The sequence below is a fragment of the Suricata suricatta genome, chromosome 10, assembly GCF_006229205.1.
Source record: "Suricata suricatta isolate VVHF042 chromosome 10, meerkat_22Aug2017_6uvM2_HiC, whole genome shotgun sequence".
Classification (NCBI taxonomy): Eukaryota; Metazoa; Chordata; class Mammalia; order Carnivora; family Herpestidae; genus Suricata; species Suricata suricatta.
In genome coordinates this window covers 61,222,849-61,235,609 of record NC_043709.1, presented here as the reverse complement: position 1 = coordinate 61,235,609, position 12,761 = coordinate 61,222,849, and the positions used below count along the sequence as shown (strand labels likewise).

At 47.9% G+C, this 12,761-nt stretch overlaps 1 protein-coding gene across 1 annotated transcript in view; it reads right to left on the bottom strand.

Moving 5' to 3' along the window:
• Positions 1-8,391, bottom strand: part of LOC115305202 (keratin, type II cytoskeletal 1b-like) — an 11,156-nt gene extending 2,765 nt beyond the window's left edge. The window contains exons 1-5 of the mRNA XM_029955490.1: positions 7,846-8,391; positions 3,749-3,963; positions 2,570-2,630; positions 1,957-2,052; positions 1,498-1,644 (exon numbers count right to left, since the gene is read on the bottom strand). Coding sequence (XP_029811350.1) covers positions 1,498-1,644; positions 1,957-2,052; positions 2,570-2,630; positions 3,749-3,963; positions 7,846-8,391 — 1,065 coding nt within the window. The remainder of the gene's footprint in view (positions 1-1,497; positions 1,645-1,956; positions 2,053-2,569; positions 2,631-3,748; positions 3,964-7,845) is intronic.
• Between the last annotated feature and the right edge of the window lie 4,370 nt (positions 8,392-12,761).

The following is a 12,761-nucleotide window of genomic DNA, read 5'->3' as shown; positions in this document are numbered from 1 at the left end:
GTGATACCCCCATACACACTCTCCTGTATCATAGCTCCCTCATCTGAGCTATGACATCGCACACACACACATACACACTTCTCACCAGTCTCTGGGCCAGACCCATATCCCACACAGATAAACCTGCTTCCAGATGCCCTTTTCTACCCCGTCTTCCCTTACCACTGGCCCTTCCCCACACTGGAACCCCTTCACTTTTGCCACTACACCATATTCCTTCCTACCCTTTTCCAGGATGATTTCCCTAGCAGCCAGGATCTCATTTCCTCAGAGGTTCCTTGTTTATTCCCATTCTCCTCCCTGTCTCATTTCTGTGTCCACGTGGCCCCATCAATAGGAACCCCCAGGCAGGGTTCTGGAGGAAGCAAGGGGGAGATCAGCTCAAGGGAATCTCTGAATTCCTGTGCTGTCACTGTTGATCATCTCCCTCCCCAACCTGGTGCTGAAATCCATGCCACTCAGAACACTCAGTACACTTGTCCGCAGGACAGTGGGACAGAGGCCAGCCAGGGCTGGAGTTGAGAAGGCAGATCTCAAGTGCCAGGAGTTTAGAATGTGGCGAGTGGCCTTTGACCCCTAACTACAATCTTCACTCTCCAAAAAGGTCTGAGTCAATTTATATTAAAGAAGCAATCAAAAATGTGCCCAAAGACTTAGCCACAAAGATGTTTATTCCCTGAGGGTATATTCTTATCACAGAATACCATGCTGTTATTAAAAATGATGTCGAATACTTAATGTCACAGAACAGAATTCATAAATAATAAGTGAAAGAGAAAAGTACAAAACTATAGTTTCAAAGATGTCATTATTGGGGCACCTGAGTGGCTTAGTTAGTTAAGTGTACAACTCTTGATTTTGGCTCAGATCGTGATCTCATGGTCATGAGATTCAGTCCTGCACCAGGCTCTGTGCTGAGCCTGGGAGCCTGCTTCAGATTCTCTCTCCTTTGCTCTCAAAAAAAAAGAGGGGCATACAGGGGGCTAGTCTGTTAAGTGTCCAACTTCAGCTCAAGTCATGATCTCACAGTTCATGGGTTCAAGCCTCACATTGGGCTCACTGCTATCAGCACAGAACCCATTTCAGATCCCCTGTCCCCCTCTCTCCCTGCCTCTACCCTGCTCACCCACTCTCTCTCTCTCTCAAATAAATATTTTTTAAAAGATGTCATTATAAAAAAAATAAAAACAGTATAGTCATTTACGGCAGGGGGTTGTAGATACATTCACACTCAGCATTTTCTGCTTACCAGCCATCAGACCCTAGGGAAAGTAGGTGATCTCAGACTCTATTATCTTCAAAATAGGGATAATCAAATCCTTACCTCACAGGGTTGTCATAAGGAGTAAACGAAATTTTATATATACATATAAAACGTACATAGATACATATACATACTCATTTATTACCTCCGAAGTAAGAGGAAAACGAAACAGGTTCGGGGGGGGTATGTCTGGTTTGGGGTACCAAGTCTGGGGAGGGAAGCAGCATGCTCACCTTGGTCTGGTACAGCGCCTCAGTCTCGTCCTTGCTCTTCTGTGCGATCAGCTCATACTGGGACCGCACTGTGTCAATGATGCTATCCAGATCCAGGGAGCGGTTGTTGTCCATAGACAAGATGACATTGGTGTTGCTGATGTGCGTCTGCATCTGGGACAGCTCCTGCGAGGCATGGACCACAAGCTGACTCTATCCACTCTCCTGCCCTGTATGTCCCAGGTATTAACCTCATTTCCAGATAGAATCAAGGGCTGCTCCATCTCCTCCTTTGGGACTTTCCCTGCCTCTCACTTCCAGCACCCTCACCCAGGAAACTGGGGCATGGGGAACTGACTCCAGTCCCACAGAGGAATCCCCAAGTGGATCATGTTGGGTTTCAGGCCTCCCCCTCTAATAGCCCACACCGCTTGTGAGATATGAGGAAAGAGAAGGGTTTCTCATGAGGACTGAACTCACCATATCAAATAAATATTTTAGGAAGTTGACCTCCCCAAACAGAGCATCTGCCTTGGACTGCAGGTCCACTTTGCCCATGTAAGCAGCATCCACGTCCTGAACAGCAAGCAAAGAGAATCTGACTTTATTGCCCGGATGTTGCCTGCCACCAGCTCACTGGGTGACCCGGACAAGTGGCAAAGCCTCCTTCAATTTATTTCCTCGCCTGCAAACTTCCACACCTCACTCCGGTGAAGGAACTGACTTTCCTGGCCAGAAGGAAATATGCCACCACGCCCCTCATCCTAGTCAGTCACACACAGCACCCCAGCACCACCCCTCTCCCAGGTCCCAAGGCAGCATATAACTGGTGCTCAAAAGGGGTCAGTTGATTGAACTTCATATTAAGCACTGTGGAGAAATAAGCACTCAAGGAAGCTTCAAAAATCCTATCAACATCACTTGCAGACTTACCCCTTCAGTGCAAAGGTCTGACTTTCAGGCCATGCCCTCAACGAGCTGCCTGTAGCAGTCACCCTGTCCACCCCTTGGTCACACAGCATCCCACAAGATTTCTTCACTCTTCTCAGCCCCCGGGGCCCACAGCTCCCCTTGGACCACTCCCATCCCTTACCTTCTTCAGAACAACAAAGTCGTTCTCAGTGCTGGCCCTCCGGTTGATTTCTTCCTCATATCTGTTGGGGGGAGGTAAGAACCACAGAAAGGCTGCAGAGGCTGACCTTGGCTCCTTGAGATTTCTCCTCACAGCAGGAGGCTTGGAATTTCCCAAACTTTTATCATCCTGGACTTGGGCTACCTCCTGCCTGAGCTTGCCACTCTCACTGACAAGCAGGTGAAGTCAGCTCTTGGTCTTCCAGGTCAACGGAAGAGACAATGACCCAACATGGAAAAGTTCAGGGCCACATGGAACTCTCCCCAAAAGTCCGTTTTTCTTTTGATGTTTTACTTTTGTAAATATGCCACACTCACTCATTTTTTTACAGTTGACAACATAAATATGTTTACTAAATTATTTTAAAGGAAAAAATTTCACCTACAATTTTGCCCTGCAACCTTTCAGGCTGTTTTATCTTTCCCTTTTTGAATCACACACTCTTGACTCTCTGAGTGGCACATCAGGTTGATGTCAAGAGTAGCACCCCACAACCTGAGTACAGGTAGGGCAAGGCTGCTCCATTGTCTGCACGTCACAGGAGCCACTAATCTGGAATCAGACAAGTTCCCACCATTATGATGAATGATAGCTAGTGCTGATACATGCAGATGCAGTCTAGGACCTTGTTAAGCATAATGTCATCTACACAAGTGGTTCTCAAAGTGTGGTGTCCAGCCCACCAGCACCAGCATCATGTGGAAGCATGCTAGGAATGCACACATCCCACCCCATTCCAGCCTACTCAACCAGCCTGCCACACTGGAATCTGAGAGCCCAGATCCACCTGTCATGGCAAGCCAACAGAAAGGGGGCTTACCATCCCCACTTTACACAGGCAAAAACTAAAGACTTAAAAAGAAAGACTTGCAAGAAGCTAGAAAATGGCAAAGCCCACTGGAACTTGGCTCATCTGGGTCCAGCACCACAAGGGTAGTCTACCCCCTCATTGTCCAACACATTTGAGAGCTGCCTGGCAGGACTATCCCCCCAGGGTTTCCATATGCAAGATGGTGCCCTCCATACCTGAGGACCCCAGTCCGCACCTCGCACATGACCACTAACGTTAAGAATGTCTTGTGCCTGAACCAGTTTCCTGCCATGCTTCTCCCTGACCCCCTCCCCCGCCCGGGGCCTCACTTGTTCTTGTAGTCCTCCACGACATCCTGCATACTCCTGATTTCCGTGTTTTGGCGCATCTGCTCCGCATTGAGAAAATCCACCTGCCTCTGCAGCTCGCTGATGTAGCTCTCCAAGACGGGCTCCAGGTTATTGGTCCTAGTAGAGGTGTCCACCTGTTGCAGCAGCTCCCATTTTGTTTGTAGCACCTGATTCTGTTGCTCCAGGAATCGCACCTAAGAGCAAGAGATGTCCGAGTTCATGCCAGACTACGGGTCCAAGAAGCATCCCCACAGGTAGAAAGATGGGCAAACGCACAGCCTATCCAGACCCCAGAGAATCAAGATGGCCCCTCTTGAGAAAGGCAAGGAGCTCACACAAGTTGTCTCAGCTGGAAACACCCCCATAGGAAATGCCAGCCTCCTGGCCTAGTTTGCTCTATTGCGGCTCTGTCAGGTGGCAGAGAAATCAATCGGACACGGGGTCTCAGCCCTTGCTTGTAATGTGGGGAAACAATCTCATGGGCCCATGAGGAATCTTCACATCAAACAATGAAGGCAGGTCAGCTGTAGCACCCTTTTTCCCTACGCACATGATACCTCGAGAGCACACCAGCAAAAGAAACCATGGTTTTCAGCAGGCCACCCAAACTGCAAAGGCAGAGACTGGCTCAGGGAATGCAAAGCAATTTTAATGGAATTTAATCACTTGAAAAATCACTGAAAGCCATTGCAATTTACCAAACACTCCTGGGCTGTGTCCCATCAGTGCAGATGAAACTTAGCAGCACGCTGAGTTGAACTTACTGGAAAAAACATGCCCCTCTCAGCCTGTCATGCCCCTCTCCCTCCTGCTTGTGACACTCCAGCCACAGGGACCTCTCTCTGCCTCTAGCAGCTCAGATCTCCCCAACTCTTCGCCTGGCTAACTCGCATGTACCCTTCTGAACTCAATGAAAGTGGCATCTCCCTGGAGCCTCGCCTTCATAGCCCACCCTTCTTTCCCCTAAGCATCCATCGTGATTTGCCACAACTTGGTGCTGTTTGACCACATCTCTCCCCAGCTGCGGGGAGCCTCAGGAAGGCACACCTATGTCTGCTTTGTTATCCTATGGACACAAAGCACTCAGACCCACAGGGTCTGTGCTCAACACAGGGAAGACAGCTCATAAGTGTCATGGACTAATGAAATGCTAAGGGCTTTGGAATTGCATCTAAATGTAGACAGCTGTCTCTCTGAACAGAATGGAAACTCCTGGAAGGCAGAGACTTTGTCTGTTTTGTTTATAATTGAATCTTTAACACCCTGAAGAGTCCCTGGTACATGATAATTACTCAAAGAAATACGTGTTGAATGACAAACTGAGTCAGCCATTCAGATATCAGGCTTGGACCCTCCGAGAGTGGAAATGGAGACAAAGGCTCTTGTAGAACCAATCATAAGAAAAAGGAACCTCGGGAAGGAAAGGAATGAGGTCCATCTCTTCCCATGGGAATACTGGCCTGGCTTTGTTCATCTGAGCTTGAATCCTATACAGCAGGATGGTGACTGGTCTTGAGAGTCTACACTCAGAGAGGCATGTGAAATATATAGTGTGTCAAATGACCTGAGGCACAGTGGAGAAAAGTAACACAGGGATGTTGGATAGAGATGCTAGTATGGAGGGGCTACTTCATAACGGAAGATCAGGGATGCCTGGGTAGCTCAGTTGGTTGGGTGTCCAACTCTTAATTTCAACTCAGGTCATGATCTCATAGTCATGAGATCAAGCCCGAAACTGAATGTGGTCCTGCTTGAGATTCTCTCTCTCTCTCTCTCTCTCTCTCTCTCTCTCTCTCTCTCTCCCTCCCTCCCTCCCCCACTCACACTGGTGCTCTCTCTGTCTCTCAAAATAAATAAATTAACATTTTAAAAAGGTGGGAGAAATCAGGGAGGGCCTCACTAAGATAGTGGCATCTGAGAAAAGACCTCTCAGAGATGAGGGAGGAAGCCAGACCACTCTCGGGAAGCAGGAGTTCAAAGCAGAAGGAATGGAGCAAAGGTCCTGAGGCAGGCTGGAGGTGCTGGAGGATGCAAGAATCAAATCGTGAGCAAGAGAAAAACAGGAAAAGAGGCAGGGAGGGAGTGTAGGGTCACTGCAGACAATGAGCTCCAGCCCTCATTCTGTTCACTAACACTGCAGCTTGACTGCTGTTCCACCCAGTGGTGGCAATGTTGACCAATTCTCACAAATGCAAGCCAGGGGTTAGCAGCAGCTGTGAGTGGGAGGACCAGGCCACATAGGGCCCTATAGGATCTTGGATCTTATTCCAAATGAGACAAACATCCAGTGGAGGATTCAGAGAAGTGATGTGATAGGGGTTTTTTAATGTCTTTTCTTTTTTGAGAGAGAGAGAAAGAGAGAGAGGGTGTGCAGGGAGAGAGAGAGACAGAGGATATGAAGTGGGCTCCATGCTGTCAATAGAGAGCCCAATGCAGGGCTCAATCCCATGAATCGTGAGATCATGACCTGAGCTGAAGTCAGATGCTCAACCCACTGAGCCACCCAGGCGCCCACCCCATGATGTGACATTTTTAAAGGATGGCTCTCCGGTGGTTCTGAGAATGGGCCAAATGGGATTAGGGTGAGAGCAGAAAAAAACAGATCAGAAACTAGAGTCAGAATCCACTGCAGTAGAATTCTTCTCCCTTCCAGCCAAGCCAGAGTCCTCCTGGATGAGGGCTCTTTACTCAAGGTCATGACAAGCCATCCCCTTACAGAAAGACAGGTTGCTACGGTCTCCTGCTACTTGGCCTCTGCCCACAGCCCCATGCCATAAAATGAAGCAAATGTTGTTTTAATGGTAGGAACCACAAGCAAATAAGCTCTAGGATATCAGTGTCCAGTAGCCCATGGCCATTTTACTCACCACCAGCCCTCTCTTTCCCTGCTCTTGCTTTGTCCTACTCTTGAGCTCCAGTGGTGTCTCCTTCACCTGTCACCTCCTTGCTCCAGCCAAGCCCTCCCAGTCCCTGCCCATGCCTGAAGTGTGGTGATATGCAGCCAAATTTCCCATCCAAGGTGATCAAAAGTAGCCAGAAGCACTTTGCTCCATTGAACTCCTGTTTGGCCATCTTTGGGCCTGGTCTCTCTTACCCTTCCCGCCCCAGCTCACACACTCTGTCTTGTCCCCAGCATTTGCCCAGACACCAGAGGCTGGGTATACAGCACCATGGTGGACTTTGGTCATCATTACTCTACAGTCGGACCACAGGTCAGGCTCTGGCCACAATGCTGAACTCCTCTGGGACTAAGGGAACGTCATGGAGCATCCAGGGGCCTTTGTGCCCTAGGGTTCTTCCCACTACATCTCCAGGAGCAAAGAACTTTCTGGGGAAGACTCCAGTGGCTGCTGTGCCTCTACCTATGGACAAAAGGAAATGCTAGAGGAAGGTCTTCACCATAGGCCTTCTATCGGCCTCTGTTTGCTCCTTTGGGTCTGGACCAGTGCTACTCTGAGGTTTAATTAGGGAACTAGGGAAGGAGCTCAGTGGCTCCATCTTGCTCATTCTTGGCCTTAGTTGAGCTAAAACAAGGAACTCTGACAGAATCTTACTCAGTATGCTATTCACCTTAACCCCCAGCAATACCCCCTCCCCAGGTCATTTACCTAGGCTGTGTCAGGGTTCCTTGAGGACAGCACCTATGTTATAGTCACCCTGTAGCACCAGGCACTGTATCTGACACATAGTAGAGGTTTAGTAAATGTTTTGGGGATGAATGGATGGATCGGTGGGTGGGTGGACAGATGGACAGATGGATGGGCAGGTGAATGGAAAGGGAATAATGATGAATTACAATGAAGTCACTACACCATGTATTTTGTCTGTGGGTGTTTTCACACTTCTTATCTGCTTTCCTGCCAAAAGGAAAAAATAAAAATAAATTGCCTCAGTAAGTCAAATTGAGGTCTAATGAGGTAAATGCTTTCCTTTCTTAAGGTCCCAGAACATATGCTTCTGGAAGTGATTGTCACCACCGAACTGAGACAGCACAAGGTGGTAAGAGGCAACAGGACACAGGCCTTCTCAGTGACTTGATCAGGGACCAGAGACCCGCCTGCCCCTGTGGCACTCACCTTGTCAATGAAGGAGGCAAACTTGTTGTTGAGGACCATGATCTGCTCCCGCTCCTGGGTCTTGACTTTCTGAATTTCAGGGTCCACCTCCAAATGAAGTGGCTGCAGGAGGCTCTGGTTAATAGTCACCTCTTGGATGCCCCCTGGGGGGCAGGAAGGACCAAAGCTCCCAAGCCCAAAACCACCACCCCCATAGCCACCACCTCCAAAGCCACCACCGCCAAAACCACCTCCCCCAAACCCACCACCTCCAATGTTTCTGCCCCCTCCAAATCCTCCTCCTGCTCCCCCACCCTGGCAGAAACCACTGGCACTTCTTCCCACTAGGCTGATGGAGATGCTCTTAGTGCCTCCCAGATTGTAGAGGCTCCTAGAACCAAAGCCCCTAGCTTGGCTCCCATACCCACCACCACCACACCTGCCTCGGGCCTGACACACAGACCCCACAGCCTGACTCCCACCACCAGAGCCTGCAGAAGAGCTAAGGCTGTAAAACCGCTTGCTTCTGGAGCTAAATGCTGACCTAGAGCTAAATTGGCGGCTCATGGTTACTAGAGCATCAACAGAAGCAGCCCAAAGAGAAAGCCCATTTGGAAGGAGGCAGAGACCCAGGAGGGAAGGAGCTATGACCTCCTTTGACAAGCCATCTGGCTCAGTCCCCATATATACGTGTGTATTGGTTGGGCTGGGCATGGGAGGGGAATATTTATGTTTAGTTTGCCTGCCAGTAACATCTGTTTAAAACCTCATACCTATGAGTTGCAGAAATCACACTGTAGATAAACTTCCCCAACTTGATCATTTATCATTCATCTTTTACCATTCAGAGATCAGAGTGTAAAATAATCTCTCAGGATCAAGTTGCCGGGAACTCCTATACGGTCTCCCCCAAATCAGTAGCTGATATCTTCCTAAGAAACTCCCACCATTGAGTTGATTGTCTTGGGGTGTGACCAGGAGATCTGGGGCAAATTGAGGGGTTGTCTAGGTACCTTGCGACCACAGCAGGGACAAGGGCGGAGACATCTGTTCCCATAGCACTACTCTGGTTGGATGAAAGTGTTGTTCTAACCTCCCTTCACCCTGCTTCTGCTCCCCACTGTTGTCACTCCCGTGCACACCCCAAATTTTAATCACATGTAAACACGGTACTGTGGTCATTGAATGTAAGTGAAAGCCAGGGCACTCTGCCCAAGACTGTTCACATTTTGCTGGGTGCGTCATGCACTGCCATATGTGTCTCAGGGTCCTCCACCACAAAGCAGATGAGGTCCTGTAGTGCTCAGGATATGTGGTTGCAGATGCTCTCAGTACCTACCATGGCCTAACATGGTCTTCTAGACCAAAAGGCAAACCATCCTGAAAGCTCTCTTTTTCTTTTCTTTCCAATATATTGTAGACCAATACTTTTGTAAAATAAAATAAAAATAAATTTCCCCTAAAAGGAGATTTTTTGGAGCCTCTGGATAGCTCAGTCAGTTGAGCATCCAACTCTTGATTTCAGCTCAGGTCATGATCTCACGGTTGGTGAGAAAGAGCCCTGTGTCGGGCTCTGTGCAGAGAGTGAGGAACCTCCTTGGGACTCTCTCTCTCTCTCTCTCTCTCTCTCTCTCTCTCTCTCTCTCTCTCTCTCTCAAAATAAGTTAACAAATAAACACTTTTAAAAGTTTTTATGTCTTTATTTTATTTTTAAGAGAGAGAGACAGAGACAGAGATTGAGCAAAGGAGCGGCAGAGAGGGAGACACAGAATCAAAAGCAGGTTCCAGGCTCTGAGCTGTCAGCACAGAGCCCGACGCAGGGCTCAAACCCACAAACTGTGAGATCATGACCTGAGCCAAAGTTGGATGCTCAACCAACTAAGCCACCCAGGTGTTTCTAACATGTTTTTTTAATGAGATTTTTTTAAGACATACAAACTACAAGCCCCCAGTTTTTTTTTGAAAGAGAGAGGCAGTGTGTATGTGTGTGTGCACGTGCACGTGCATGCAAGCAGGGGAGGGGCAGAAGGAGAGGGAGAGAGAGAATCCCAAACAGGCTCTTCACCCAGCACAGAGCCCCTTGAAGGGCTTGGTGCCACAATCACGACATCATGACCTGAGCAGAAATCAAGAGTCAGACACTCAACCGACTAAGTCACCCAGGTGCCTCACGAGCCCCAAATTTATTTTTAGTATCAATGGACCTAAAATTGTTCTATTGTTAAAAGGGGGGAAAATTATGTTCTTAAGTAGTTATCCTCAAATTTTGTATTTATCTCTTCTCAAACCAGTAACAAAGAGCCCATGGCCCAGCACTCGTGTATGGCCCCACATTCTGGAAAGCACTGCCAGGGGGCATGGAGTGCAGCTCATCCAAAGAGCATCAGCATCAACCGACAAAAATGTGTGCTTGCTCTCTGGACTTTGATAGCGGTTTTCATCCAAAACTTTCATAATAATTATAAATGCGAGAGGAATAATCTTAAATGTCCAGACCCAGAAAAACAGCTAACTTGTAACTTATCATCATGGAGAAGGTGTAGCAGACTGTTGGAAAAGCATAGGATATGATATTGAAGAAAGCTAATACACAACCCTGTCTGTGCTATGAACACACAGAAATTAAGAATGCACAGAAGGCAGGCTTTAAAAGAAACAAAAAAGTGAATCAATCTATTAAGGATTGTAGGAGGATTTTTCCCCTCATATTTCAAATGTCCTTTACCTTTGTATTTATGCAAAAAGTAAACATTTTTGCAAAAGTTCAGGCTGAGGGTGCCTTTGCTCAGTCCGTTAAGTGTCTGACTTCGGCTCAGGTCATAATCTTGAGGTTCATGAGTTCAAGCCCCACATTAGGCTTTGTGCTGACAGCTTGGAGTCTGGAGCCTGCTTTGAATTCTGTGTCTCCCTCTCTCTCTGCTCCTCCCCAGCTTGCATTTTGTCTTTCTTATCAAAAATAAATAAACACTTAAAAAATTATTTTTAAATGGGATCTGAGATCACAGCAGCCAATAGCTACAGAGGTGGGAAAGGCTGGTGGTGGGAAAGAACAAGAGAAGTGTCTGGGAGCAGCAGTGAAGAGAAGGCATCCTAGGCTGGGAGGGGCTCTGCGGGCAGCTTCAGGCCTCCACACCTTCTCTGCTCAGTAACTGTTTAGTGAACCGTCTCCAGGAGACACTGTAGTATAGACAAGAGAGTGAGCCTGAAATTTACTCACAAAAATTTCAGCTCCCGGCCCTGCTTCTACAAGCCTGTGATCTTAGACAAGTCCCTTACTCCAGAGCCTAAGATACTTAAAGGAATCAGAGTAGCTATTTCTCAAGGAAACTTCTCCAATGCTAGTAGGCATTTTAAAAAGCATAGAACACTATAATACACTAAACAAGTGTAGATATAGTTACTCTCAGATCCTGGCCAGATGACCACTTTGACTGGACTTTCAGTGCATAAACCAAGATAGTCCCAGGTAAGTCAGGATAGTTGCCTAATTCTGGCATCTCAGAACTGGGTCTGCACAGCTCTAGTCCCGACTTCAACCCCCACCTCGGGGAGCTGTTGGTAGGGGAGGAAAACCAAGGCTCGGCCCCCTGTCACAGGAGATGTGGGGAGAAAACCAGCAGAGCCAGAGGAAGGAAAGGAATTGAAGCTCGGGGGTGGAATGGGTCAGTGTGAGAGGAGTACCGGGAGGCAAGGATTCTGCGTCAGGTGGAGGCAGAGAGAAGAGGCAGAGAAAACAGAGGGTATATGGAGAAAGGATGGTAAGTCCCAGACAGAAGCAGCAATGGTGTGGGAAAAGACCCTCGGGTTCAGCTTTGAATCCTGGCCCCACCTTGCCAAGGCCCCATGGCTTGGACAAACACTTGAGCCTCACTTTCCTGGTCTGTAAAATAAAGATAATAACACCAGATTCATGAGGTGATTATAATGAGTAGCTGATATCAAAAATGGAAATTCCAAAGAGTCATACAGGGATGGGGAGGGGCTTTCCTCACACAGCCTTCCCTGAAGACCCCAGAGCACATGAGCCCACCTCTCTCCCACCTGCTACGGTGCTCTCTGGTGACACTCACTTTCAAGCCCTGTCATGAAGAATGCACATAGTTAACTCTGTCACCTGCATGCCAACTAAATAAATAGGAAGCTCACCCAGGTTTATAGTTACCCTCAGGCTGAATATGGAGAATTATGAAATTATGATAAAATAAAAGAGGAAGTCCCAGGCAGAATTTAGAAGGCTCCTCTGCCTCTGGCTATGACCAGCTACCAGCATCCAATGCCAACACTCTGTCTCCTATCAGCTGGATGGCCCCTGGTGGGCTGCTGTCACTCCTGTGAAGTCCTGGGTGTAAGAGACCCAGCAAATACCACTACCTGAGTCTTTGGTATATGGTGATGGCTTTTCTCTACTCCCTCAATATAAAAGAAACTTAGCATAAGGTGAAGCATGAGAGTGTTTTACTTGTCCCTAAGGAGATACTTGACTTCAGGTCAATATTAGATGCTGGATGCAATTTCTGAGACAAATTGCTATCCCTAAAGGAGACCCCTCAACTGGTTGGTTGGTAGACAAAGAGCAGTGGTTTCTAAATTTGCTCTTCGTTGAGATCCTCTGGAGGACTTCAACTTGTGCCTGCGCCTCCTCGTACTCCCCCCATCCCCAGACTGAGATTTCACTGGTCTGGAGTGTTGTCATCTGGGCTCTGGAATTTTGTAAAGGTCCCAGAAGGCCTTACTGGGCAGAAAGGTTCTGGAACCACGGGCCTGGAGGACGCAAAAGAACCAATGAAATCTTGAATCTTGAGATTCCATTCAGGCCAAGGACAAAAGAATACAAAATAGTAGTTAGCCCCTTAAGGAGTGCTTTCTGTGAGCTGTGCATGGGGCTAGGTCTAAAACATGGAGAGTCTCAATCTAAAAGCAACACTATAAGGAAGTCA